The sequence below is a fragment of the Panthera leo genome, chromosome A1 (assembly GCF_018350215.1).
Source record: "Panthera leo isolate Ple1 chromosome A1, P.leo_Ple1_pat1.1, whole genome shotgun sequence".
Taxonomy (NCBI): Eukaryota; Metazoa; Chordata; class Mammalia; order Carnivora; family Felidae; genus Panthera; species Panthera leo.
Window position 1 is genome coordinate 238,072,944 of NC_056679.1, and position 24,218 is coordinate 238,097,161.

Below are 24,218 nucleotides of genomic sequence, written 5' to 3' on the forward strand. Positions count from 1 at the left end.
ACGAGACCGTCGTACTTTATCTTAAGCCAACAGCACAACTTTCTCCTTGGAACACTGTTCGTGTTTACGGCGCAGTGACTTAAGACCACCCGCTTCTCAAGACGGGTTAACCACACACGTACGGCCAGGGGGAGTATCCTGGAGAGGAGTGATTTCCATTCAAGCCGGGGGGGCGTTTCCTCACCGTCAACACGGTATTGATCACACCGGTAGTTTTCTGCCTCACTTTCTCCTAGCCTCCTTTTTCCTTTTAAAATATGTTTTCTGAAGTCTCTCCAGATGAACCAGAGTAACTTCGTTTTTGGAAAAGAACAAATTTCCCCCAGCAGTGCCAACCCTCCAGCGGCCGAAATGAGCGGTTCTCAAACAACCTTGGAGATTCCAGTGCTCCCTCCGCAGAATTCTAGAACAGCAGCACGTAATCCGAGTATTCTGCAGAAGGGCAGACTGCCCAGCGAGCCCAGTAACTATGCAAACCCTCTGCCCCCTCGGGGCCCAGAGGGGAGGCCTGTATAAATGCTACAGCCAGGAATAAAAGCCATCTCCCGACCCAGCTTCCTACATATTAAAGGTTAACATTTGTTTGGCCATCCAGTGTTTGCCAAGCTCGGGCACGTCGTCCCCGTCAGCCTCCTGAGACCCAGAGCTTTGTCTGCTTCTTAGGGAGTCAGACTTGGACACGCGGTGGCACCTGGGTTCAGGTGAAATCTCGTCTGGGGGGCTCCTCCGAAGTGCCTTGTTCAAGTGTCATGACCAGCATTGTCAAAACTGGCCCCCTGGTCTGGGTGGGGGGCGGTCAGTGTTGTGGGGAGTTTCTAGCTGGGCCGCACGGGGGGCTTCTGGCTCTTCCAGGGGCGCTGCAGGCTGCAGGCAGGTCCGTGACCTGCCGGCGGAGGCTCTGGGTCTGAAAGGAGCCTGCAGATGATGCCGCCGGGGTCGTGGGCCTCCTATCTCTCCCCTTCCTGTCTGGACATGGTTTAGGAGGGAATTGATTTGGGTTTTTTGTTTACGGTGGGGCAACAGAAGCCTAAGAACCTGAAAAAGAGAGCCCACAGCCCAGGTCAGGAGGCGGCCATGCCGGCTGCCGCCACCAGCTCACTGCCCACCGCCCTCAGTCACGCCCCAGGCCCACGTGGACCAGCGCTGACGACCTTGGTCCTTGCGCATCTTCGCACATCTGCAACCCTGCTCCTTCCACCCCACTCCCACCCCCGGCTGGAGCCCCAGCTCAGTGCCTGGGCCACGGCCTACGTGACAGTGACAAACAACAGGCCCCTCTCAGGAGGCGCTGAGCGCGCACCAGGTGCCCCACGTTAGGGCTCCCCCTGGGGTGCTCCCCAGGTGACCCCCCTGACTCCATCGCTGCCCACTGTGCGACCCTCGCTGGGACCGCAGCGTCCTGGAAGGGCTCGTGGTCCCTGGGCGGGGAGGCTGCGGTCAAGGGACGCAGGGGGCTCGCCACACCTTGGTGCGAACACCCCGAAAGGCGCCTCCCCGGCCAGGCCCCGCCCCTTCCTCCGCGAAGCCCCGCCTCTTCGCACCGACACCCTCACCCCCCCCTCCGGGCCCGCCCCTTCCTCCCGCGGACCCCGCCCCTCCCCGACCATGCCGCGCGCGCCCAGGTGCAGAGCGGTGCGCGCCCTGCTGCGTGGCCGCTACCGCGAGGTGCTGCCCTTGGCTGCCTTCATGCGGCGCCTGGGGCCCCAAGGCCGGCGGCTCGTGCGGCGCGGGGACCCGGCGGCCTTCCGCGCGCTGGTGGCCCAGTGCCTGGTGTGCGTGCCCTGGGACGCGCGGCCGGCCCCCGTCGGCCCGTCCTTCCGCCAGGTGGGCTGCCCTGGGGACCCCGCTCGGGCCTGCCGGGGTGGGAGAGGGAGGGCTGCGCGCTCAGGCCCCGGGGCGCCTCCGTCCCCAGCACCTCAGGACCCCTCCACCCCGCAGGTGTCCTGCCTCAAGGAGCTGGTGGCCAGGGTGGTGCAGAGGCTCTGCGAACGCGGCGCCAGGAACGTGCTGGCGTTCGGCTTCGCCCTGCTGGACGGGGCCCGCGGCGGGCCGCCAGTGGCCTTCACGACCAGCGTGCGCAGCTACCTGCCCAACACGGTAACCGAGACCCTGCGCGGCAGCGGCGCCTGGGGGCTGCTGCTGCGCCGTGTGGGCGACGATGTGCTCGCCCACCTGCTGACGCGCTGCGCGCTCTACCTTCTGGTGGCCCCGAGTTGCGCCTATCAGGTGTGCGGGCCGCCGCTCTACGACCTCTGTGCCCCTGCCGCCACTCGGCCCCTCGCCTCCTCCAGCCACCGGCCTGGGACCCGGATGGACCTCAGACCCACGCGCCAGGCCCGAGACGCGGGCGCGAGGCGGCGGCGGGGCGGCGGCGGGAGCAGCCCGCCTCTAGCCAAGAGGCCCAGGCGCGACGTGACCCCAGAGCCGGAGCGGGGGCCACACAGGCCCTCTTCCCGGGCCCCCCCGGGCAGGGCCCACGGGCTGAGTGGCGGCGAACCTGGCGCAGTGACATCTGCCAGGGCCGCCGCGGAGGCCAACTCCGGGGAGGGAGGGCCCCCTGGGACTCGGCTCACCTCCGCAGGCGCACAGCTGTCTCGGCCCCGGGGCTTGCCCCTATCACACCTATCACACCCCGAGACCAAGCACTTCCTCTACTGCCCGGGAGGCAAGGAGCGGCTGCGCCCCTCCTTCCTGCTCAGTGCCCTGCAGCCTAGCCTGACAGGGGCCCGGACACTCCTGGAGGCCATCTTTCTGGGCTCGAAGTCTCCGCGGCCAGGCGCTGCCCGCAGGACTCGCCGCCTGCCCGCTCGCTACTGGCGGATGCGGCCCCTGTTCCGAGAGCTGCTTGCCAACCACGCCCGGTGCCCCTACGACGCGCTCCTCAGGACGCACTGCCCGCTTCGAGCCCCGGCCCCTGCGGAGGGGTCTAGCGGCAGGGCCGGCGGGGGGGCGGGCGGCTGCGCCCTGGGGCGGCCCCCGGGAGCCCCCGGACGCCTGCTCCGGCTTCTCCGGCAGCACAGCAGCCCCTGGCAGGTGTACGCTTTCCTGCGGGCCTGCCTGTGCAGGCTCGTGCCCGCTGGACTCTGGGGCTCCGGGCACAACCGGCGCCGCTTCTTGAGGAACGTGAAGAAGTTCGTCTCCCTGGGGAAGCACGCTAAGCTCTCGCTGCAGGAGCTGACCTGGAGGATGCGGGTGCAGGACTGTGCCTGGCTGCGCGGGAGCCCAGGTGAGGAGCCCGGGCGGGCAGGTGCCTGCTGGACCCCTCCCAGCCTTCCCGCACAGGGGGTTCCTGCCTGAGGTGGGCGGTCCACCTGACTCCACCTCGGACCCCCTCCCGGCCTGTTTGCGTGCACCTTCGAGGTTCTGACGGACTCAGGCAGGCCCTGGGTGCCAGGGACGAGCAGTGATCAGATGTGGCACACACGCGGGCAGGGCTATGGCAACAGACGGAAGTGTCCAGAAGCTCTCACGAGCGTACCTGCACGTTGTTCGTCGTCCTTTTTGACTTCAAGGTTTAGCACCTTGAAACGGTGCCGCACGGATAGGAGTGGCCGCTGGGATGAGAGCCCGCTCCTCTGGGGGCGGGAGATGAGGCTCCAGGGTTTCCACACACATCCGCTCAGCCAGCATGCGGGTCCCAACGCCACGGCGGGTCTGGCAGAGGGGGATGGGGCCCCAGCCCCATCTTTTGGAACAAGGGGGTCCCCGGGGAGCAGCGGGGTGCTCTCCTGCCTCAGGGAAGTGGGCTGCCTGCGGGGCCTTGACTCTGAAGCTGGGCCCGCGGCCTCCCTCCCGCTTTCGTTGTCTGGGTTTGATGTTGAGTTTTCTCCGGTCCAGCCACCATCCAGCCCCCTGCTGGCCAGCACCCTCCTCCTCGGCGCACCGGTGCCCGGAGTGCCAGGGACCAGCCAGGACAGACCGGGTGTCTGCCACTTGGCCTCCCCCAAGCTCCCGGACGTCTAGATCGAAGAAGACCGCGGAGGTTGGCAGCTGGGCTGTATGTCGCAGGCTCCGGTGGTGGGGAGGGCTGGGCATCTCCAAAGACCTCCCTTCCAGTGGCCTCTGCGGGGGGCAGTTCCCCAGAGGCTCTGGGGCCAGCTGATGGCAGGCAGCCAGGGCGACCTTCTGATAAGTTGGGTTTGTAAGTTGTTTTTTTTTAAACTGTGGGAGAACGACACACAGCAGCGGCCTGTTCTCCCGACAAATAACTACACGGGAGACACTGCCGAGCGTAAGCGTGCTGTCACACGGCAGATCTCTAGAACGTTCTCGCCTGACGTGCTGATGTATCCATAACCAGCGGCTCCCTGCCCCGTGCCACGCGGATGGGCCTCGAAGGGTCCGGCACCCTCGGACAAGCCTCCACAGGGCTTGCGCTCTCGGGCCGTGGCTCACTTTGTGGAAAGGGTTGAGTTCTGTGGCTCTGTCCCAGCGTCACACGAGGTCTGCCGTGCCTCTGTGCACGGCACACGGAAGGGGGCTGGTGCTCCCCTGGGCGGGGGGGGGGGGCCGAGCCCCTGCACCTCCCTGTGTCCCTGCACCCTCGAGCTGTGGCTCTGGCCATCTGCTCCTTCCCAAGGCTGTCGTCGCACCAGTTGCCCACCGGGCCGGATACGTGATGCAGGGACAGCCTTGGTCTCTAAGCTCCGCTCTGGCGGTCGTGTCTTCTCACCCCCCGCACCCCCCCTCCCCACTGCTGGAGCACCCCTTCCTCTGTGCAGGTGCTCAGTTCGCAGCCCCCGGGCTCCCTTGCCTCTGTCAAGCCAGCCCTGACCATTGTCCTGCCTATTGACTCCCGTCAGAAACCTGGTCCCCATCCCTGGTGGCCAGACGGCCGGGCTGTCCACGTCTGCCCCCGGGTGTTGCTGGACGTCACACGGTGGATTCCTGGTGGAGACTCTGGAGGCGCCTCAGCACCTCCCACTCACCGCCTGTTCCCCGGAACCTACCATGGGCTGGCGGCTGCCCTTGTCTCCTTACCCTGGGCTCACGTGGCTCTTGTAGGCTGTGCTTTGCTCCCGTCATCCCGTCCCGTTGACTTCTCTGTGACCACGCGATGGCTTTTCCTAACTGTGGGTGGGAGTGTGGCCCCCCCCCCCCCCCGCCGCCGGGGCCCCTTTGACCCTTGGAGTAGAAAATGCTGTCTCAGGGCCTCACTGGCTCAGCTGGGTCTCTGGGGGCCGCATCCCACCTTCCCCCGGGGCCACCCGGACTCCCTTCCTAGCTTCTCAGGGGTGAGCGGCTGTGATTCCCTCCTGGCTGTGCCTTAGCTGCGCCCCAGGTTTCCACGTGACGTATCGTGTTCCCATTTCAATCTTCTCCATCAGCCAGTTATTCAGCTGCTTGTTACTGGTTTTATTGACAACAGGAGCTGTGCAGCAGTGTGTGTGTTAGACCCATTTCTCTGAAGCTGTGCAGACACGTGTTCCGTGTGCAGGCATGTGTTGTGTGTGCAGACGTGTGTTCCGTGTGCAGACGTGTGTTGTGTGTGCAGACGTGTGTTCCGTGTGCAGACGTGTGTTGTGTGTGGAGACAGGTGTCCCGTGTGCAGGCGTGTGTTCCGTGTGCAGACGTGTGTTCCGTGGGCAGCTGGTCGCCTGCGGCAGGTTGCGGTGCTTGTGCCCCAGGCGTCTCCCTCCCCGAGGGGAGGCGCTGACGGGGGTGTGGGCGTCCTCGGGGGTGGGCTTGTAGGTTTTATCAGGTGGGAGCACATTTCAGAATCCTGATGTCCCTGACGATCGCCTCCGAGTGCCTGTTCCCTTGAAGTGTGTGTTCGTGCCTGCAGGGCGCCCGCTGACTCTCTCTGGGAGGGTGCTTGCCTCGTGCACACTTCTGATCCGTTGCAGCTCGTGCCTGGCCCTCCCACGGCCTCGTGGTTTGGCTCAGACCAGCAGCACGAGCCGGAGTGTTCATCCCCCCTGCCGTCCAGCCTGGTCATCTCTGCCACTGGCCTGCAGGCTCTCGTGTCTTTCCCGTGACCACAGTTGAGCCTGGATGCCCCCCCTTTCTTCCCGATCTGGCCGCCTTTCCCACGCGGGTCCTCCTTCCCGTTCTGCCCCTGTGCTCTGCGTCTTCTCGGTGTCCCTCCCCCTGAGCAGCACAAGGGCCTAACTCCCACCTCGGTGTCCCCACTGCCTTAGTTCTGTCCCAAGCTGGGGGTCGTGGTGTGCTCTGTGGTCAGTGTGGGCGAGCTTTGTCCCCTGCCCTGCCCTCTTTCACCGTTCTGTCCTCTGTCCCAGACCAGCTTCTGGACCCCCTTTCTTCTCCTTTACGGTTTCTTCTGTGTCAGTTATTGGTGGTGAAGCCCCCAGCCGTATACATGCCACCGCCTCTCACCCTGTGAGACCTACTCGTGACGTTTCTGGGTGCACGTCCCCTGCTGTGCGTCCCACAGGGTGGGGGGCCCTGGTTCATGTCCCTGGGCCCCTGGCGTGCGTCCCAAGGAGGGAAGGGGGCCCCGGTGTGCGTCCCCAGCCCCGTGTGCGTGTTCACGGCCCCACAGCGTCTGGCAGCCCTTAGCTCCTGTGTGGCCACCTCTGCTTGTCTGAACCTTCGCAGGTTCAGCCTGGGAAACCGCAGGCATTTCTGGGTCCTGCTGCGGCTGGTGATGCCGCTTAGTGTCCGTGCGTCACCGTGTGGAGAGCACGTCTCTGCTTCTCCGTCACCCTGCTTGTAAGCCGGGACTGATGATGGCGCCTCGTCATCTCTGGCCGGTAGAAACGTAACGGGGGCACGGGTAACTTCGGCTTTCTGGTAGCCACGTTACAAAGTAAACAAGGAGAGGTGAAGCTAATCTACTGACGTCTTTTTTTTTATTTATTTAAAAAAAAAATTTTTTAACGTTTATTTATTTTTGAGACAGAGAGAGACAGAGCATGAACGGGAGAGGGTCAGAGAGAGGGAGACACAGAATCTGAAAGAGGCTCCAGGCTCTGAGCTGTCAGCACAGAGCCCGACGCGGGGCTCGAACTCACGGACCGCGAGATCATGACCTGAGCGGAAGTCAGACGCTCAACTGACTGAGCCACCCAGGCGCCCCTACTGACATCTTTTCTTAAAGCCCAGCGTGCCCAGAACATTCTCCCCTCGGCACATGATCGCGAGAAGCATCATTACTGATGCGCGCCCCTCCTCTGGCTGCGTCCCGGCCCCCCGCCCCCTTTCAAGCAGCCAGTGGTGGCCGCCACAGGCAGTGCCAGCAAGGGGAGCTCACCGGGCGCGAGGCTGAGGCTGGGTTCTGTGCCTTTTCCCGTTTCAGGGGTCCGCTGCGTCCCAGCTGCCGAACACCGCCGCAGAGAGGAGGTCCTGGCCAAGCTCCTGTGCTGGTTGATGGGCACCTACGTGGTTGAGCTGCTCAAGTCCTTTTTTTACGTCACGGAAACCACATTTCAGAAGAACCGGCTCTTCTTCTACCGGAAGAGCATCTGGAGCCAGTTGCAGACCATGGGAATCAGGTGTCTTAGTCAGCGTCACTCGGTCGTGTCTTGTCCGGTCCGTGCAGATGGGAGTCCCGAGTCCTGCCCACCCAGCGGGCTCCGGGCTCCCTGTGGGCCCCTTGTTGGGGGAGCCACGCTGGGCACAGACTCCTGGCACCAGCCCCCTCCCGCCGCCGCTTACCTGTGGAGTCAGAGTTTGGGCCAGCCGGGCTCTGGGGTCTCAAAAGCAGAAGTGTGTGCTGAGTGGAAACAACCGTACGGACAGGTTGTCGGCTCACCCCTGGCACACGGCTCAGATTCTGTTTTAGTTCACACAGAATAAATGGGACTGTGTCACAAGGTGGTAAAACCTGGCCTATTTGACAACGTATCTGGGGGAAGTGTCTAGGGACAGAGGCATCTTCATGAAACTGCCCCGACGCAGTAAGCTCCCGCTTGAGTGGCCTCCAAGTGGCTGCTACGTCTGTCTCCGTTGCCCAGAGGCTGTTTTACGTAAAGGACTGAAGGATTGCGGTGAACGTAGGCTGGACGGGATCCGGTCAGGGGATGGCGTGACTGGTGGAAACCCGAGCCCTGCGTCTCTGCAGCCTGGCCGACGTGCCCAGCGTCCTCTCGGGCCTTGGCAAGGAGCCTAATGGCGGGACCAGGGGTGCTGAGCCGTGTCTGGCATGTGGGTCGAGCCCACGACCTGAGTCGAGATGTCTTCTGCGCAGGAGGCTGGGCCGGAGTCCCCTGAGCCATGTGGCGCTGGGGCCCGTGTCCCCCTGTGTCTGGAAGAGGGTCTGGAGGCCTTTATCGTAGGTTTGAGTTAATAGACAGCACGGCCTATTTAATAACTTAAATATTTCCTGGTACCAGACCCAAAGCAGCCATTGAGGCTTCTTGCAGGGACTGTGGAAACCATCCCCCTGCCCCGGGGGGCATGTGACTACCACGGTGGGCTGGGCAGGCCACCAGCCCAGGGAGCACCTGCCCCTGCCTGTGGGTGGTTTTGGGGGAAAGGGTGACGGTCACAGGTGACGAGCTGGCAGGTCCACAGAGAGATGATTCTCTTCCCCTGTGGGGGCCACACCAGTCACCGCCTCCCCCTACCCTTGCCCAAAATTCCCTCCTGGTCCCAGCCTGTGCCACCGGGGGCTCTGCGCTAGAAGGAAGCAGGTGTCCTGGCACCCTCGGTGGGAGGGCGCTCCAGCAGGCAGCCGGCCACGGCCACAGCCACAGCGTCCTGGGTTGCTGGGCGCCTGACTGTGCCAACGTGCGAGCACTGGTGCTCTCTGCCAGGCTTGCCCACCCTGGGCTCTGGCAGGGCTGTTGAGCCGTATCCCACGAGGTTCTCTGTTTCAGACAACACTTCAATAGTGTGCATCTCCGAGAACTGTCAGAAGCAGAGGTCAGGAGACACCGGGAAGCCAGACCCACTCTGCTGACATCCAAACTCCGCTTCCTCCCCAAGCCCAGTGGGCTTCGGCCAATCGTGAACATGGACTACGTTGTGGGAGCCAGAACGTTCCGCAGAGACAAGAAGGTCATCGCTATTGTTTCACTTCTAAGCAAAGTGCATTTAAACCCCAGCTTGGTTTTGAGGCCGACAGGAGGCCCAGAGAGGGGCCTGTGGCATTGCCAGATCCACGGAGGGCAGAGCACCACGGGTGGGCCGTCCATCCAGGTGTGGAGAAGGAGCTCAGTGGCAGGCCTGTCTTAGGAGACGCCCAAGGTGTCCCCCCACCCCCCCTCTGTGGCCGGGGGCTCAGCAGGTGAAGGGTGAGCCCTGTCACCAGCCGCAGTTTGTATACATAGTTTCCAGGGTCGTGGGACAGGTCCCAGGGAGGCCCCAGGGGCTGGGGGTGGGGCATGGTGGGATCGGCCACCTGGCCCTTCTGGGCGCTGGGTGGGTGAGGGGACGTGCAGAGGCAGGGAGCCGCCTCCTCTCTGGGGGCCCGGTAGGTGGGGGCGGGGAGGTCCGACCCGGGCCCCCTTTCGCCTGGAGTTCTCTGATGATGCTGCCCGTGTCCCTGGCTGGCCCCACAGGTCCGGCATCTCACCTCGCAAGTGAAGAACCTGTTCAGTGTGCTGAACTACGAGCGGGCCCGGCGGCCCAGCCTCCTGGGGGCCTCTGTGCTGGGCATGGACGACATCCACAGGGCCTGGCGTAACTTCGTGCTGCGCGTGCGGGCTCAGGACCCAGCGCCCCAGCTGTACTTTGTCAAGGTGGGCACCTGGCTCCGGTCCCGCCGTACCAGAGGGAGAGCTGGCCGGGGACACGAGGCCCGTGGGAGCGGCCCCCCCACCAGCTGGCCCTGCACCGTGGGCTCTGGCCAGGGGGTGGGAGCGGCTGGCCTTCAGGCCCCTGCGTTCGCCCCAGTGAGGCGCCCCTCGGCGGAGCCACATCACGTCTCGGGGAACCTGGAAGGACGCAGGCCTCCCCTGGGGTGCCGAGTCTGGGGGCCACGGGACAGGTGTGTGCGGGGGCAGTGGGGCTGTCGGTGGGCGTCGGGGTCTCTTACCTGGGTCTGCTGACGGCAGGACCTGGGAACCCCGGGGGCCGGGTGAGCACACGAGCAGCTGTAAACAGACGCCTCCATTCCCACGCAGGTGGACGTGACGGGGGCCTACGACGCCCTCCCTCAGGACAAGCTGGTGGAGGTGATTGCCAACGTGATCAGGCCTCAAGAAAACACGTACTGCGTGCGCCAGTATGCAGTGGTCCAGAGAACCGCCCAGGGGCATGTCCGCAAGTCCTTCAAAAGACACGTAAGACCGAGGGTGTCTGTGGTGCGGGTGTTTCTTCCCAGGCCCCTGTGCTCACCGGGGAGCCCCCTCCTCCCACCACTGCCCCCTGTGCTCACCTGGCTTCCTCCCTCCAGGCCCCAGGTGGCAGCTGCGGGCTGTGGTCATTGCCCCTGTGCAGCCGGAGCAAGCCCCTCGGGCACCTAGCACTGAGGGTTGGTAGGACTCCGGAGGGAATCACGGCATTGGCTCATTTCTCTGAAGTCCCTCCTCCCTGGACCTGCCCCCGTCCATCCTGGCTGCTTAGGTGGCCCCGGACCCCGACCGCCATCCGCTCGGGCTCCACCTGCCACGACAGGGGTCTCGGGAAGGTGGGCTGCCCCCAAAGACTGGACCCCCAGCGGCTTCCTTCGGCATGGCCTCAGTTGTCAGGGGGGGTGACCAAGGGGCTGTTCTGCGGTCTGTGGCCGTGACCCGCTCCCGGGGCCGTTCCCAACCTCCACTGTCAGACGGCGCCTGCCTGCCCCTCATTGCGACTAGGTCTCCCGGCCCCGGGGGGTGTGCACCCGTCTCACGCCCCCTCCTCTTTGCCTGCAGGTGTCCACCTTCGTGGACCTCCAGCCTTACATGAGACAGTTCGTGGAGCATCTACAGGAGACAAGCTCCCTGAGGGATGCCGTGGTCATCGAGCAGGTGGGGGTCAGGCACGCAGCTCGCTGCCAGCGTGGGGCGTGGACGTGGCTGAGGCCGCCGTCCGGCCGGAGGAGCCCCCAGGGCAGCCTCTTCGTGAACCACACTGCCAGAGGCTTGCAGCTGCCTGTGGCTGCCTGTCTCCCTTTCCCACCTGGCCAGGTTCTCTGCTGCAGTCCAGTTTGCTAGACGTCCTTCCCCTCAGCTTTGACCAAGGCTGAAGGAACAGGTGCCCCCTTCCTTGGGACAAGTCGGATTTGCTCTATAGCCCCACCTGGGATCGACCACCTAGTGGGAACCGTTTTTCCTGCGTGTAAGCAGGGGCTGTTCCTGAGTGCGGGGCCCTCGGTGACGGACCAGCCCACGCAGCACCAGTTATCAGGGACAAGCTGGCCCCCCCCACTGAGGCTCTGACGTCCCGACCCCTTCTCCCCAGCCGGGGCCCCACCGGGTGATGCAGGTCACCCCGTGGCGCGTGCCGTCTGGGCCTGCGTGGCTGGAGCCCGGCCGGGGCCACGGGCCACCCGGAGCAGCGTCCGGCACGGTGCGCCTGCCTGTGTGCGTCACGCGCCCTCGCCCGCCCGTGTCTCCCTTTGTTCCCCCAGAGCTCCTCTCTGAACGAGACTGGCCATAGCCTTTTCCACCTCTTCCTGCGCCTGGTGCACAACCACGTCATCAGGATCGGGGGCAAGTAAGTCGGGTCCTTGGCACCTTCCCGTCCTGTGAAACCCTCTGTGCTGGGTGGGGTCACGGTCCGGACAGGCGCTGTGGCCACTCGGCCGGCATAGCAGAAGCGAGGCTCCCGGGGTTCCAGAAGCCCTTTGGCGTTTAAATGCTGGTAGATAATTTTTCTGTCTGTGCAAACAAGACTTAGCTTCCCTGGGTAAGCAATTGTACGAGGACCCCAGGGTGCGTCTGCTGAGAGCAGGTCCTGGGGGTTCAGGCTCACAGCCAAGGTCGTTGGAGGTCAGCCTGGAGGGTGGGCACCTTCCGTGGGACCATGCCCTGTGCACTAAGGGTGGGAAGCTTTTTGGGAGGGGCTGTTATGTTATGAATGACCGTAGTTCTTATTAAAACGTAACTACGTGAGGAGGATAAGCCAGCATCTTCCTGAAAAGCACCCTCACAAGTGCACAGCAAGGTGAGCCTTGACGAAGGAAGTGCACCTGCTCGTGCATGTAAGTGGCACCGAGGTCAGAAGGGGACTTTCTCCGTGGACAGGGCCACACCCGTGACACCCACTTGCTGTCTGCTCTGATCTTTACGAAAAGGGTCGAGCCCCTTGTGGCCGTCGCACGTGTGAACAGACCTCGGTTCACACGCCCCCGGGTCTGCGTGCCTGCGTGTCCGCGGGATGCACGGGAGGCCCGCCGTGGCCTGCTGCCACCCGCCGCTACCCACGTCCCATCCCCCAGGTCCTACGTGCAGTGTCAGGGGATCCCCCAGGGCTCCATCCTGTCCACTCTGCTCTGCAGCCTGTGCTACGGGGACATGGAGAGCAGGCTGTTTTCCGGGATCCAGCAGGACGGGTACGGGTCCCCTTTGTGTGTGTGTGTGTGTGTGTGTGTGGTCCTGCCTCCAGCCGCCTCGTGTCTCGGGTCCTCTTGACGCGGACGGGGCCACCCTCTCGTCTTTGTGTCGGGTCACGTGGTGGGCAGCAAGCAGGTCGTGAACACAGGCTCATAAGCGGCTGCGAATGCGGCCAAGGCTCGGGCTCCCACCGGAGCCGCACCCTGGCCCCAGAGCCCGGCTGCCGCCCAGCCTCCCCCCCCCTCGCCCCGCCCCACCCGAGGTGCGAGCCTTGAGTCAGGTTCTCTGGAGAGAGTTACTTCGTTCCCGTCCTGGTGAACCCCGACACGGGGTCCCCCGCTGCAGTGCTGGGCGGTCCTCTCGTAGGGTGCTCCTGCGTCTGGTGGACGACTTCCTGCTGGTCACGCCTCACCTGGCGCAAGCCCAAGCCTTTCTCAGGTAGGGGCGCTGCCCGTGTCCCACGGCACGGCTGTGGCTCATGAGCCCTCACCGACTTGACGGGCGGAGTAGTAGTAATTCTCGCCTGGCGGCCGTGCCTCCCAAGTGCCCCAGCCTCTGGCGAACGGCCCACTGTGCGTCCCGGCTGTCCTGAGAGCCAGGCGGCAGCCATGCTCGCTGAGCCTCGAGGGGGCTGGAGCCTCGGGCGTGGCGGCAGGCGTGCGTGCTGCTGTGGGTGGGGGGGAGCGGGCTTGGGTGGCCAGGCGGGCGGGGACTGTGTCCCCGGAGGCCCCCTGCAAGTCAGGGTGTGTGCTGTTCTGGGCAGACAGCAGAGGGGCAGGGACAACCCCGATGGGGCTGTGCCACACACGGAGGGAACAGAGGTGAGGGCTGCACCTGCCCATACGGCTCCTGGGGCATCTTTCTCTCTGCAGGCCACGTGGGAGGGACAGCGGGTTCAACGGTGCTCAGAGGCCTGGGACCACGTAGGGGGCTGGCTCATTTCTGCAGAGTGAACATGTGGGGGGCCGGCTCATTTCTCCAGAGTGAAGTCTCAAGTTTGGGGTCCTTGCCTTGGGAAGGGCATCCCCAGCACTGCCCCTCTGGGGGCCCCAGGAATCCGGGGCTGATTTTCAAGTGTGCTTTTCCAGAGAAGGAGAAGATCGTTAAACCCAGGGGCGTTTGCTCTGGTCACTCTGCTATCGTTGGACAGAGGCATCTGGGCAGCGTCCCTGCACCCCGAGCCTGCCCACAGGGGTTCCCGGCAGCCCGGGGCAGGATTCCCACAAATGTGCACTCCTCAGAGTTCAGCCCAATGACAAATTCGTTCTAAGAGCTCCTTAGCCACACGTGGCCAGTGGCTGCCTGGGGGTTCAGCACGGGGTCCTGCTGCCATCACAGAAAGTTCTAGGGATGACGCTACAGGCAGGTGGCTCAGTGTATGTCGGGGTTCCACCCAGGATGCAGACCACTTGGGGCAGATATCCTGTGTCCAGGGGGAGATTTTTGAGGATTCATTCAGCCCTGGCACCGGCGTGGGTGGGCCTGGAGGCTGGAGGTCCACGGGGCAGGCGCTGGGGCTGTGGTCTCAGGAAGACGCTCCCTCCTTGGTTCACCCATCCTGTGTGTCAGGCCCTTCCTGATGCAGAGCCCGCCCATGGCAGACAGTCACTTCCTTTAAAACTGGCATATTACAGTTGTGGACCTTGCCAGCCGCCCCTGTGACACAGTGACCTGTAGCTGTACATGTGGACGCGGCTGGCTGTCCCCAAGAGGGTTTCAGCCCCTGAGCTCTGCCTGCCCCCCGGGCCCCGCCTCCCCCACGGTCAGCTGGTCCCGCGCTGACAGCCCACCTGGGACCTGGGGCCTGGGACCTGGGGCCAGGGTCGTCTGGTGTCTGCTCGTCCCCCAGGTTTCAGCCTCAGCCCTTCCCCGGCCCAGCCACCCCGCTCTGGGCGCTGGCCTCGCTCACCCAGAAGCCTGTGGGGACGGGCCCCTGGAGTCAGAGCAGGGCCCTGCCTGGCTTCCTCGGGCACCTCGCTGGGGCCTGCAGACCCCCTCCGGGTGGCTGATGCGGCCTCTCTGCCCCAGGACCCTGGTCGGCGGTGTTCCTGAGTATGGCTGCACAGCCAACTTGCAGAAGACGGCAGTGAACTTCCCCGTGGACACCGGCGCCCCCGGCAGTGCGGCCCCCCTCCAGCTGCCCGCCCACTGCCTGTTCCCCTGGTGCGGTTTGCTGCTGGACACGCGGACCCTGGAGGTGTTCTGCGACTACTCCAGGTGCGTGTGACGCAGGTCGGCGCTCCCCGTTCCTGCCTCCGTGTGACCCCGAGAGCCCAGGCCAGCGGTGCCCAGCTTCAGAGGGCGCGGTGGGCGCTCGCCAGGTGAGCGGCTTCCTGGGCTTGTTCTTGGCAACAGGAATTTGTGCGGCAGACTTGGGGGTCGCCAGTGTGTTCCGCGGGGACCTGCTGGGCACAGGTCTCTTTAGGACCAGGGCACGCGCCGTAACGGCCACCGTGGCCTCGCTGCGTCGCCTTTACCCCTCGGGAGCGGGGCCGTGGAGCGTGGGGGCTGCTCTGGACACAATACTGTGGCACCTCAGGCTGCCGGGAAAATTACCACGGGCAGGGCTGCTAAACCAGGTGTTCATGCACTCACATCCCGGAGGCCGTGAGCCTGGGATCCAGGTGCGGGTGGGCTGGTTTCTCCTGAGGTCTCTCTCCCTGGTGTGTAGACGGCCGTGGTCCCCCTCGGACCTCCTGCCCCCCGTGTTCGAGGGTCACTGGTGTCTTTTTCTTCCTCTAAGGACATCGGTCCTGTTGGATCTGGGCCTATGGCCCTAGCCTTAATCACTTCTTAAAGACGCTGGGGTCGCGTGGGTTAGGGCTGCCACACATGGATTTTGGGGACACAGTTGAACCCCTAACAGTCAGCTTCCCTGAGCCCGCGAGCTCCCAGGCTGAGCTCAGGCTTGGCGCGGACACAGACAGACTCAGGATGGATGTGGATGCACGAATCTGCCTTTTTATGAATAAAAAGTACAGATTGCAGATTCCAAGGCAGTGGGGCATGGCGGGCCTTCCGCTTTGCTGTGTTGGTGACCAGCTGTCCCGGCTTGAACAGTCCCGGTCACACTCGGTCCCGTTTTAGGGATGCTCTCTGGGGAGAAGCAGGTGCAGACGCTCCCTGCTGCCTCAGCCCTGCTGCCCCCGCCCCTCGCTCCGGCCCTCATCCGTGCTCCGTCCGGGGGGGCCCTGGCCTCTCCCCCTCCCCCCGCACCCCTGTCTTTGGTTGTTCCCGGCTTCCGGCCCTCCCTTGCCATCTGGGCCCCATCACGCTGCCCGGCTCTCTGTGCCCCAACCACACCACTTGGTCATAAACTGCACGCCAGTTTCCTGCTCCCCAAGAAGCTATGGCCATTTTGGGGACAGCATCCCATCCGGGGACTGTCCCTGGGTAAGGACGATGCCCCAGAGCAGGTGGGTGTCGCCGGGCAGCTCTGCTCCCGCAGGCCCTGTCAGCAGGTGCCCGTTCACGAAAGCAGCCCCAAAGGCCCAGCCTCGGAGGCAGAGGCGCCTGGGAACCCGCGACGGCACTCGAAGCAAGGGCTCCACGGGCCGGAGAGGAGGGTGAGCACCGTTTTGGGAGGGACAGTGACAACGCAGACCTCCCAGTCTTCCCCGAACCCCAGATCAGGCGAGGTGGGGGGGTGGGGGGGTTCCGGGCAGTCATACCCGGTGACAGGCGAGTTCGCCTTGGTGCGGCGGGTGGAGCCAGGGTGACTTTATGTCTGGGCGAGTCGGCCCCAGCCCTGCCACCTGGTGCCCAGGAGACAAAACAGCAGACCCAGCGCAGCACGTGGGTGGAGGCCATCCTACCTGGTGCCGGGGGCGGGGGTGGGGCGTGCAGCCTGGGTGGGCCTCAGGCCAGGGGGAGGCGGGGAGCGGCTCTGAGCACCTGTGAGCAGGGAAGGGAAGGCCACCTCGCAGCCACGTGTCCTCGCTGAACCCGATGTCTGGGGCCCACAGCTGCGTCTTGGGCATGTCCTTCGGGGGCGGGTTAGGGACCGGCCCCGGTCACCCAGCGTCGCAGGGAGCGGGATTCGAACGCGGGCCCGGCTGCAGCACTCTCGCTTCCGTGCACCGAGCTCTGCACGGGTGGACACGGGGGCTTGTAGCAGACGGCAGCAAGAGGCCACGGTAGCCACCCGGCACGGAGCAGAGGGCGGCGGTCCTGAGTGCGGTCGGCCGGGACCAGCCCGTGGAGGTGCTGGCGGAAGGCTCTGCCCACCCACCTAGGGCGCTCAGGCCCCGTCCGTCCCTCGGGCCCCTCGGCAGTGCTGTGGCTAGCCTCGTGGGCACATTCCTGAGGGTGGGGCAAACTGGACCGACTTTTCTGGAAAGCAGTAAGTTCACATCATGGTCCTTGAAGCGTTCATACATTTTCCTGGTAACTGCACATCCAGAAACCCGTCTTCCAGAAAAAAATTCCTGGATGTTGTCAGAGATCTCACCTGACCGTTTGGGCCGCGTGACTCAGCACAGCCAACAGCGAAACGACCTAAATCGTGGCCGTGTAGGTGTTGATGCCTCACCAAGAAGAAACCTTATTCTGCCATTAGAATTGCTGTCAAGAGGCACCCGGTGGCTCAGTCAACTAAGCATCTGGTTCTTGATTTCAACTCAGGTCACGATTCCAGGGTCCTGGGTCCGAGCCCTGAGTCAGGCTCTGCGCTGACGGCACGGAGTCAGCTTGGGATTCTGTCCCCCTCTCTCTTTCTGAAAATGTATAGACGTTTTTAAAAAATTGCTGTCAAATAACATTTAATAAGACGAGAACTCAGACTCGAGACAAGTGTGTCCCAAGCTGGTACTAAGGAACACGTCCCAGGACACATGTCACGCGGGTCAAGGGCTCATTTTGGGGGCCCGGATGCAGGGAGGCGGTGTGGCTGGAATGCCCACAGGTGTCACTGCTGCCGAGTGGGTGACTTTCCTCCCACTGCCCGTGTCCTCCACATCTCCCTCCTTGAGACCACGTCAGAGGGGTCAGGCTGTCTGTGGGGCGACCTCCTCCTCCGAGAAGCCCTCGGGGCTGTCGGAAGGCACCAGGCTGTGGCCTCAAGGCCCCAGCTGCCCGGCTGAGCCTGACGAGACCCCAGCCAGCCTGGACCCTCTCCCAGGAAGGCGCGTGCTTGCGTGTGGTCAATGCGTTGGTCGAGTCGCACAGATCTTGCTGGTGCCGTGTGCCGTTTGTCAATAACAAACACGTAAATGCCCCGCACCGTGACCCAGATGCCTGTGGTGCGTGGGTGCCCCACCCCGTCTGAGTCCTCGTGCCGTCTCCCGCTGCCACTGGCCCTGGCTTCACACGCGGGCGGGGCCGGGTGCGGGCGGGCCGACTGCGCGCCTGGCGTGTGCGGAGGGCTGGGGTCTCGGGGGCCCCCCGCTCCGGAGTCTCGGGCCCCGCTCTCGAGTCTCAGGGGCTCCCCTCTGTGCCGCAGTTACGCCCAGACCTCCATTCGCTCGAGCCTGACCTTCAGCCAGGGCACCAGGCCCGGGAGGAACATGCGTCGCAAGCTGCTCGCGGTCATGCGGCTGAAGTGCTGTGCTGTGTTTCTGGATCTGCAGGTGAGCCCGCGGCCGGGGGCACCAGCAGGTGCCCGAGCTCAGCCCGGCCCGCTGAGAGCTACGCGTGTTAAATACATGAGTGTTTGTGTGCGAGTGTGAACATACGGGTGTGAATGCCCTGAGTCCCGCCTGGGCCCCTCGTCCTGGGCACCTGGGTCCCTCCCCACGGAGGGGTGGGCGTCCGAGGCCTTGGGGCTCAGGCTCTAGAGCCACTGGGCGCTCACGGCCTGTCCCTCCCTGACTGTCCTTCCCTCCAGCAGCCCCTGCCACCGTGGCAGGGCGGGGCCGCCCAGGCCACTTCCTTCTGCCTCCATTTGACCTGGTGACAGAAATTGACGTTCCGGAGGCATTTGCAATGTTTTTCTTTCTTTGTGACCCAGGTAAACAGCATCCACACGGTTTATACAAACATTTACAAGATTTTCTTGCTGCAGGCCTACAGGTGGGTTCACCAGCCACACCACCACATGCCACAGGACCCTTTGTGCCCTGGGCCTCCCTCGGCCTGGAGCACGCCCTACCCTCTGGGTCCCAGTATCTGCAGAGTTTTCAGTCGCACACGCTTTGGCTTCGTGCATGTGCACGGATGCTTCTCAGTGTGGGAAGTGCCTGTGTCACCAGGCAGTGAGGGGTGGCCAGCGTGGCCTGGGGTGTCCCCACTCCTGTGTCCTGACCCAGGACCTCGCAGGGGCCTCGGGTCTCAGGATCAGGCCAGTACAGGTGAGGGTCCACAGCTCTCTGATGTCCCCCGGAAATGGGTGGTGGGACGTGGCTCCCGAAGAGCCCAGCGGTTATTCTCGCCCCACTGATCATGTGCGTCTGGAACATTCTCCATCCCTGGGAGCTTCCAGGTCGTCCTGCTGAGAACGGGGACGTGGCTGGGCAGTCGTGGATCCCTTCCGTGCCTGTGCTTTTCTGAGTCGTGGGGCGGGGGGGACGTCTCCCCCTTCAGGCTATGTCGATGCCTCAGGTCACATCACCGGCCCTGACCTCAGGGTCGCAAAGTCGGGCTTTGCTTCAGCTCAGGGGAGCAGGCAGCCTCTACCCACAGTCAGGACAGACGGGTGTGTGCACCGTGGGGCCAGACAGGGGCCGAGCATCAGTGTAGAGCCCCCCAGAGTCCGCGTTAGCTGGTTGTGTATTTGTTGTGGAACGAGGCAACTGTCTCACGGGAACTGGGCACGGCTGGGTGGCTGGGTTTCCTCCCAGAAACCCCCTCCAGGCCCCAGAGCACCTGTGCCCCTTGCGGCCGTGGGGGCGGAGACTGCCCGGCGTTCGTCCACCGTCATGTCCCGGGAAGGCCTCGCTCAGGGCTCCTGTCCTGTGCTCTGTGGTTGTAATGCTGCCTTTCCCTGCGTCTTCCAAACCCCCTGCCTCTGCTCTCGTGGGCGAGCTGCCTCGAGGTCTCTGACAACGTGCTCGCTATAAGCATGAAGGTCCCCCCATCCCCCCCGCCCCGCCACACACAGCTAAAGACCGAGGTGGACACACCCTTGCTTTGCAGCCTTCCTGCAAGGGCAGGCCAGTTCCCCGGCCAGCTCCACGCCCCGGTGGCCAGGTCATGTGTACCTCAAGGAGGGGCCCCACTCTCGTGTCCCCACTTGTGGACCTGTTCCTCGTGAGCCCAGGGACACCTGCCCACCAGGGAACATATTCAAATCCTGGGTTCAGGCGAGGCACCCTCGGCAGCTCTGTGCTCCTCGTGAGGGCGCATGCGGCCCCAGACGGCGGGTACCCAGAGCTACTGGCTTCTCTGGCCACATGCAGAAGCATCAGCCGTTTCCAAATACAGAAGCTGTGGCAGGTGGGAGGCCCTAAGAACACCACCCTTTCTGGGGCGGGAATGTGGAAATGTGAGGCTGGCCGGTGATGAGTGGGCGAGGCCGTGTGTGTCCACATGGCCCTTGGGGCAGGACCCTGTCGTGCAGTGTCCGATCGGAACCCTCGGGCTCAGCTCCTTTCACAGCTGAGGGTGGGCGTCGGGCTGGAGGCGCTGGGAGAGCAGCGTCCACTCAGGAGGGGTTCTCCACCTGCAGAACGTGCTCCCCCCCCAGTGCCCTCCCCCAGGGCTCCAGGGACCGCGCTCCCCCCCAGGTCCCTCCCCCAGGGCTCCAGGGACCGCCCTCCCCCCCAGGTCCCTCCCCCAGGGCTCCAGGCACCGTGCTCCCCTCTAGGGCTCTCCCCCAGGACTCCAGGGACCGCCCTCCCCCCCAGGTCCCTCCCCCAGGGCTCCAGGCACCGTGCTCCCCTCTAGGGCTCTCCCCCAGGACTCCAGGGAATGTGCTCCCCCCCAGCGCCCTCCCCCAGGGCTCCAGGGACCATGCTCCCCTCTAGGGCTCTCCCCCAGGGCTCCAGGGGACGTGCTCCCCCCCAGGGCCCTCTCCCAGGGCTCCAGGGACCGTGCTCCCCCCAGCGCACTCCCCCAGGGCTCCAGGGACCGTGCTCCCCCCAGGACCCTCCCCCAGGGCTCCAGGGACCGTGCTCCCTCCAGGGCCCTCCCCCAGGGCTCCAGGGACCGTGCTCCCCTCCCCTGACCCTGGGACGTTTGTGCCTTCCAAACCCAGCTCTGGTTCCCGCAGGTGGGAAGTATTTCGCACACCAACATGGTTGCCACACCTGTGAAGACAGGTTACTGGCGGGGCGACGCGCGCGCAGAAGGGGCCCAGGTGGTCAGTGAGCACCTGGCGAGGCCTTGTCGTGTGGTCGGCCGCGTGCACATGCATCCACGCACACACATGCCCGTACACGTGCCTGCCAGCGGGGCACGCGTGCACACGCACGTTCCAGCCAGGGGACGCCGCGCTGACCGGTGTCCCTCACTCAGGTTCCACGCGTGCGTGCTCCAGTTTCCGTTCAACCAGCCGGTGAGGAAGAACCCCTCCTTTTTCCTCCGTGTCATTGCGGACACCGCGTCGCGCTGCTACTCCCTCCTGAAAGCCAAGAACACAGGTGTGCGCAGTGAGCCGGCGCGGCTGGCGGGTTCGGGGGGGGTCACTCGGGGTGCCGGCAAAGCCCAGGCTGCTCGCCCGCCTGCTTCCGATCCCGGGCGCCGTGTGCTCCAGGAGCCCCCGTGCCGCACCTGCCGCCAGCGGAGTCGTCGGGGAGGGGGGGGGACTTAGGGAGGCCGGCTCGTGCTGCCTGCAGATGCGGTGGCCTTTGCCGACGGCGCACTGGCCTCTCGCCCGCCCTCTGCCCGAGGGCAGCGGTCCTGTGTCCTGTGTGCTGGGAGTGTGACGGTCATTCCTGGCCTCCTCCTGGTCGGCACCTCCGTCAGGCCCGGGCGCGTTCACGCCTCTCCCCGGCCATTTGCGCAAAGGCGGGCCAGGGGTCGGCAGGGGGCCGGCCCCCGCACCGGCTGCCCATCCCAGGGGAACGTGAGGGGCGCCCACGTGGGCCGCTGGCCCGCCTCTGCCTGGGGCTCCCCGTCTGCAGCTCGGCCTTCCTCCGGGCACCCCCAAGGATGGTCTCCGCTCCCCGTGGCCTCTCCAGAAGGTTCTGGTCCGTCTGCAGCCCACGCCGAGCCGTGTCCCCAGGGTCCTTGCTGTTTCAGTTCTGTGCAAGTTTCTTCGGAAAAGTGGAAGGAAGCATTTCAGCCATCAGGGTCCCTGGTGCTTGTGTTGGGGCCGTCCTTGAAACAAAATCACCTGTTTGACCCCTGGCCTCTGCCCCTGCTCCTGGGCTCGGGGTGGCAGGCAGGGACCCCAGCTGGCATCGGGAGCATCAGAGGGGAAGAGGGCGGGCAGGGCCTCAGCGGTCCCTGTGTCTCTCCCCCCACCCCCCAGGGCTGTCCCTAGGGGCCAAGGGCGCCTCCGGCCCGTTTCCTTCCGAGGCCGCCCGGTGGCTCTGCCTGCACGCCTTCCTGCTCAAGCTGGCTCGTCACAGCGGCACCTACAGGTGTCTTCTGGGACCGCTCCGGGCGGGTGAGTGGCACAGCGAGCGCCAGCCCCTGGGGCGCCCCGCTGGGCAGGCACAGGGCCCTGTCCTCCCATGTGCTTGCGTGGGCAGCGTGGCCCCTCCACGTCTCACTGGTGGTGGCTGGGTCTGGAGCCCAGGTGATGGGGTTCAGGTGTCCCGGGTTGCAGGCTCTTTCTCACCGCAGGACCTGGACACCCACCGGCCACCCCACCTCTCCACGCCTCCTGTCCGTGGGGAGAGGCCCCCCTCCCTCCACAAGGGAGTCCCCCAGGCCCCGCCCCGACACCGGCACAGGGCCCCCAGCAACAAGTCTTTCCCAGACGCCCCTCTTGCCCACCCCACCTGGTGCCCAGAGCCTGGCCTGTGCACACAGACCGTGCCTGCCTGGCCTTCAGCGGAGTCCCAAGGCCGGGGGTTGGGGAAGGCGTTCCTTCCAGGCCGGTCTGACTTCACTTGTCCCTTACAGCCAAAGCACAGCTGCGTCGGCAGCTCCCGAGGGTCACCCTGGATGCCCTGGAGGCAGCAGCCTCCCCGGGCCTGCCCGCAGACTTCAGGACCATCTTGGACTGATGGCCCGTCCTCCCGGCAGGCCGGGGCGGGCTCCACGTGGCTCCACGTGACGGGTGGGGGGGGCCAGCTGACCATGCACCGCTGGCCAGGCCGGTGCCCGTGTCCTTGTGGAAGAGAGCCCACCCACCACCAGCTAGTGATTGGGGTCCTGTCCCTCAGCTGCTGACCAAAGGAGGGGGCAGGTGGGAGGACCTGGCTGGGGCGTCAGGCCGTCTGAATAGAGCACGTCCCGACCTTTGTCACGCCCCCGTCGCACCCCTGCTGTGGGGCAGCCCCAGTCTGGAGTGCGGGCGCAGAGAGGCGTGTGGGGTGCTCGGCGGTGGATGTGGGCTCCTTCCCTGACCTGCGTCCAGATGCGTGCCCCATCGAGCTTTCTTCCTCAGAAGCCAAGGGCCCAGTCAGCTGTTTGAGACCCATCCCTGCCCCTACCTGTGACCTTGCCCTGCCCCTCCCACCATGCGCCGGCCTCCTGGAGCCTGAGTGTCTGGCACGCCCTGTCCACGGCCACCCCCACTTCCGGACTCTTCCCTGCTGGCCCTTGCTCAGCACACGGTGGCCCCAGGTTATCCTGGGGGTGCTCCTCTGCGTGGCCTCCTACCTCTGCACCTGCCACCTCCCCTGTGACTCCTGGGGGCCACGGGAAGAACACTCAGCCCTTGTTCTCATAGGTTTAAATGTTCCCACGTTTGCATTAAAGCACACACTGTGTGAGGTATCCATGCCGTTCTCTGTAATTACAGAGACTTACACTTGTGCCCCTGCATGATGTGCGGGGTCCTTGGCCTGGTGGGGGTCCCAGGGGGCTTCTGGGGCAAGGATGTGGAAGTGGGGAGGGGGAAGGGGCGCCTCCCTGGGGCAGGTGCGGCTGGGTAGGGAAGGCCCCAGCCCAGCACGCACCCCGTCTTCAGCCGGCTCTGGCCGCACCGTGGGCCCTGGAAGGGGGGGTGGGCCTGTGCCCAGGACACCGGGACTCCCAAGCACATTTCTCCTCTGGCCGCTAGCTTCGGCGTCCACATGATCGGCGCCTTCCGGAGGGTTCCTCGGAGTGGACAGCGGGGGCATGATACGGGGGCTTGGGGGGTGGGTGGTAGCCCACTGCCCTGCATCCAGCCCTGTGTTCTGGACCTGGGCCAGTGGATGTGCCTGTCCTCCTGCCCTCGTCTGTCCCCTCTGTCACTCTTCCATTTGCACATCCTGACTGCCGTGGGGCTCCTTAGTTCATGTACGGTCACATCTGTTTAGCTGGACTGTCCATGCTGGTGTAGAGCGGACCGTCGGCCAGCAGCACGGGGGCCTGGGAACAGGTGTCCTGCGTATGGCTCTGCAGGCTGGGCTGCCTGAGCGGGGTCCCCGAGGGTGAGAACTTCACAGGGGATCCTGCTCACACACCTGCGGGCGTCCCTGGCTGGACAGCAGCAGGGTGCCCCAGACAACCTTTCGGGGGAGGCAGAGCAGTTAGAGGTGACCCTTGGAGGTGAGGTGGCAGATGTCCTGGGGGTGTGACTGCACACAGGCATTCCCCACCCCAACTTTCTGATTCAGCAAATCTGGGGAAGGCCTGGGATTTGCACCTTTATGGAGTTCTAAATGAGGCTGGTCCCATGGGGGACCCCATGCTGAGAACCACTTCAGGGTGGACGGGGCCATCTTTTAAGCAGTGAGTGGCCCCCGGGGCAGAGCAGGCAGTGTGGCTCCAAGGTCAGGGTTAGGAGTTTGGAGGTGTGTAGAGGGCAAGGTCATGGGGGACGCAGCTGAGGCCATCGGGGAAGTGACCAGAGGTCCT

General features: G+C 64.8%; 1 protein-coding gene across 1 annotated transcript; it reads left to right on the forward strand.

The window, feature by feature from the left end:
- The first annotated feature begins 1,605 nt into the window (after positions 1 to 1,605).
- TERT (telomerase reverse transcriptase) lies at positions 1,606 to 23,143 on the forward strand. The gene is made up of 15 exons (XM_042903457.1): positions 1,606 to 3,226; positions 7,259 to 7,454; positions 8,781 to 8,961; positions 9,465 to 9,644; positions 10,029 to 10,187; positions 10,761 to 10,856; positions 11,459 to 11,544; positions 12,269 to 12,382; positions 12,750 to 12,821; positions 14,412 to 14,600; positions 17,824 to 17,950; positions 18,331 to 18,392; positions 20,775 to 20,899; positions 21,733 to 21,870; positions 22,332 to 23,143. Exons 1-15 carry the CDS (start codon positions 1,606 to 1,608, stop codon positions 22,433 to 22,435), a joined length of 3,450 nt encoding a protein of 1,149 aa, XP_042759391.1. The 3' UTR covers positions 22,436 to 23,143.
- Positions 23,144 to 24,218: the final 1,075 nt, after the last annotated feature.

What these genes read in the sequence shown, in the direction of transcription:
- TERT (XM_042903457.1), top strand. Translation starts at nt 1,606, where the DNA reads ATGCCGCGCGCGCCCAGGTGCAGAGCGGTGCGCGCCCTGCTGCGTGGC. An exon ending in GTGTTCTGCGACTACTCCAG is followed by an intron (nt 14,601 to 17,823) that starts GTGCGTGTGACG and finishes TCTGTGCCGCAG; the next exon opens with TTACGCCCAGACCTCCATTC. An exon ending in TCTGGGACCGCTCCGGGCGG is followed by an intron (nt 21,871 to 22,331) that starts GTGAGTGGCACA and finishes TGTCCCTTACAG; the next exon opens with CCAAAGCACAGCTGCGTCGG.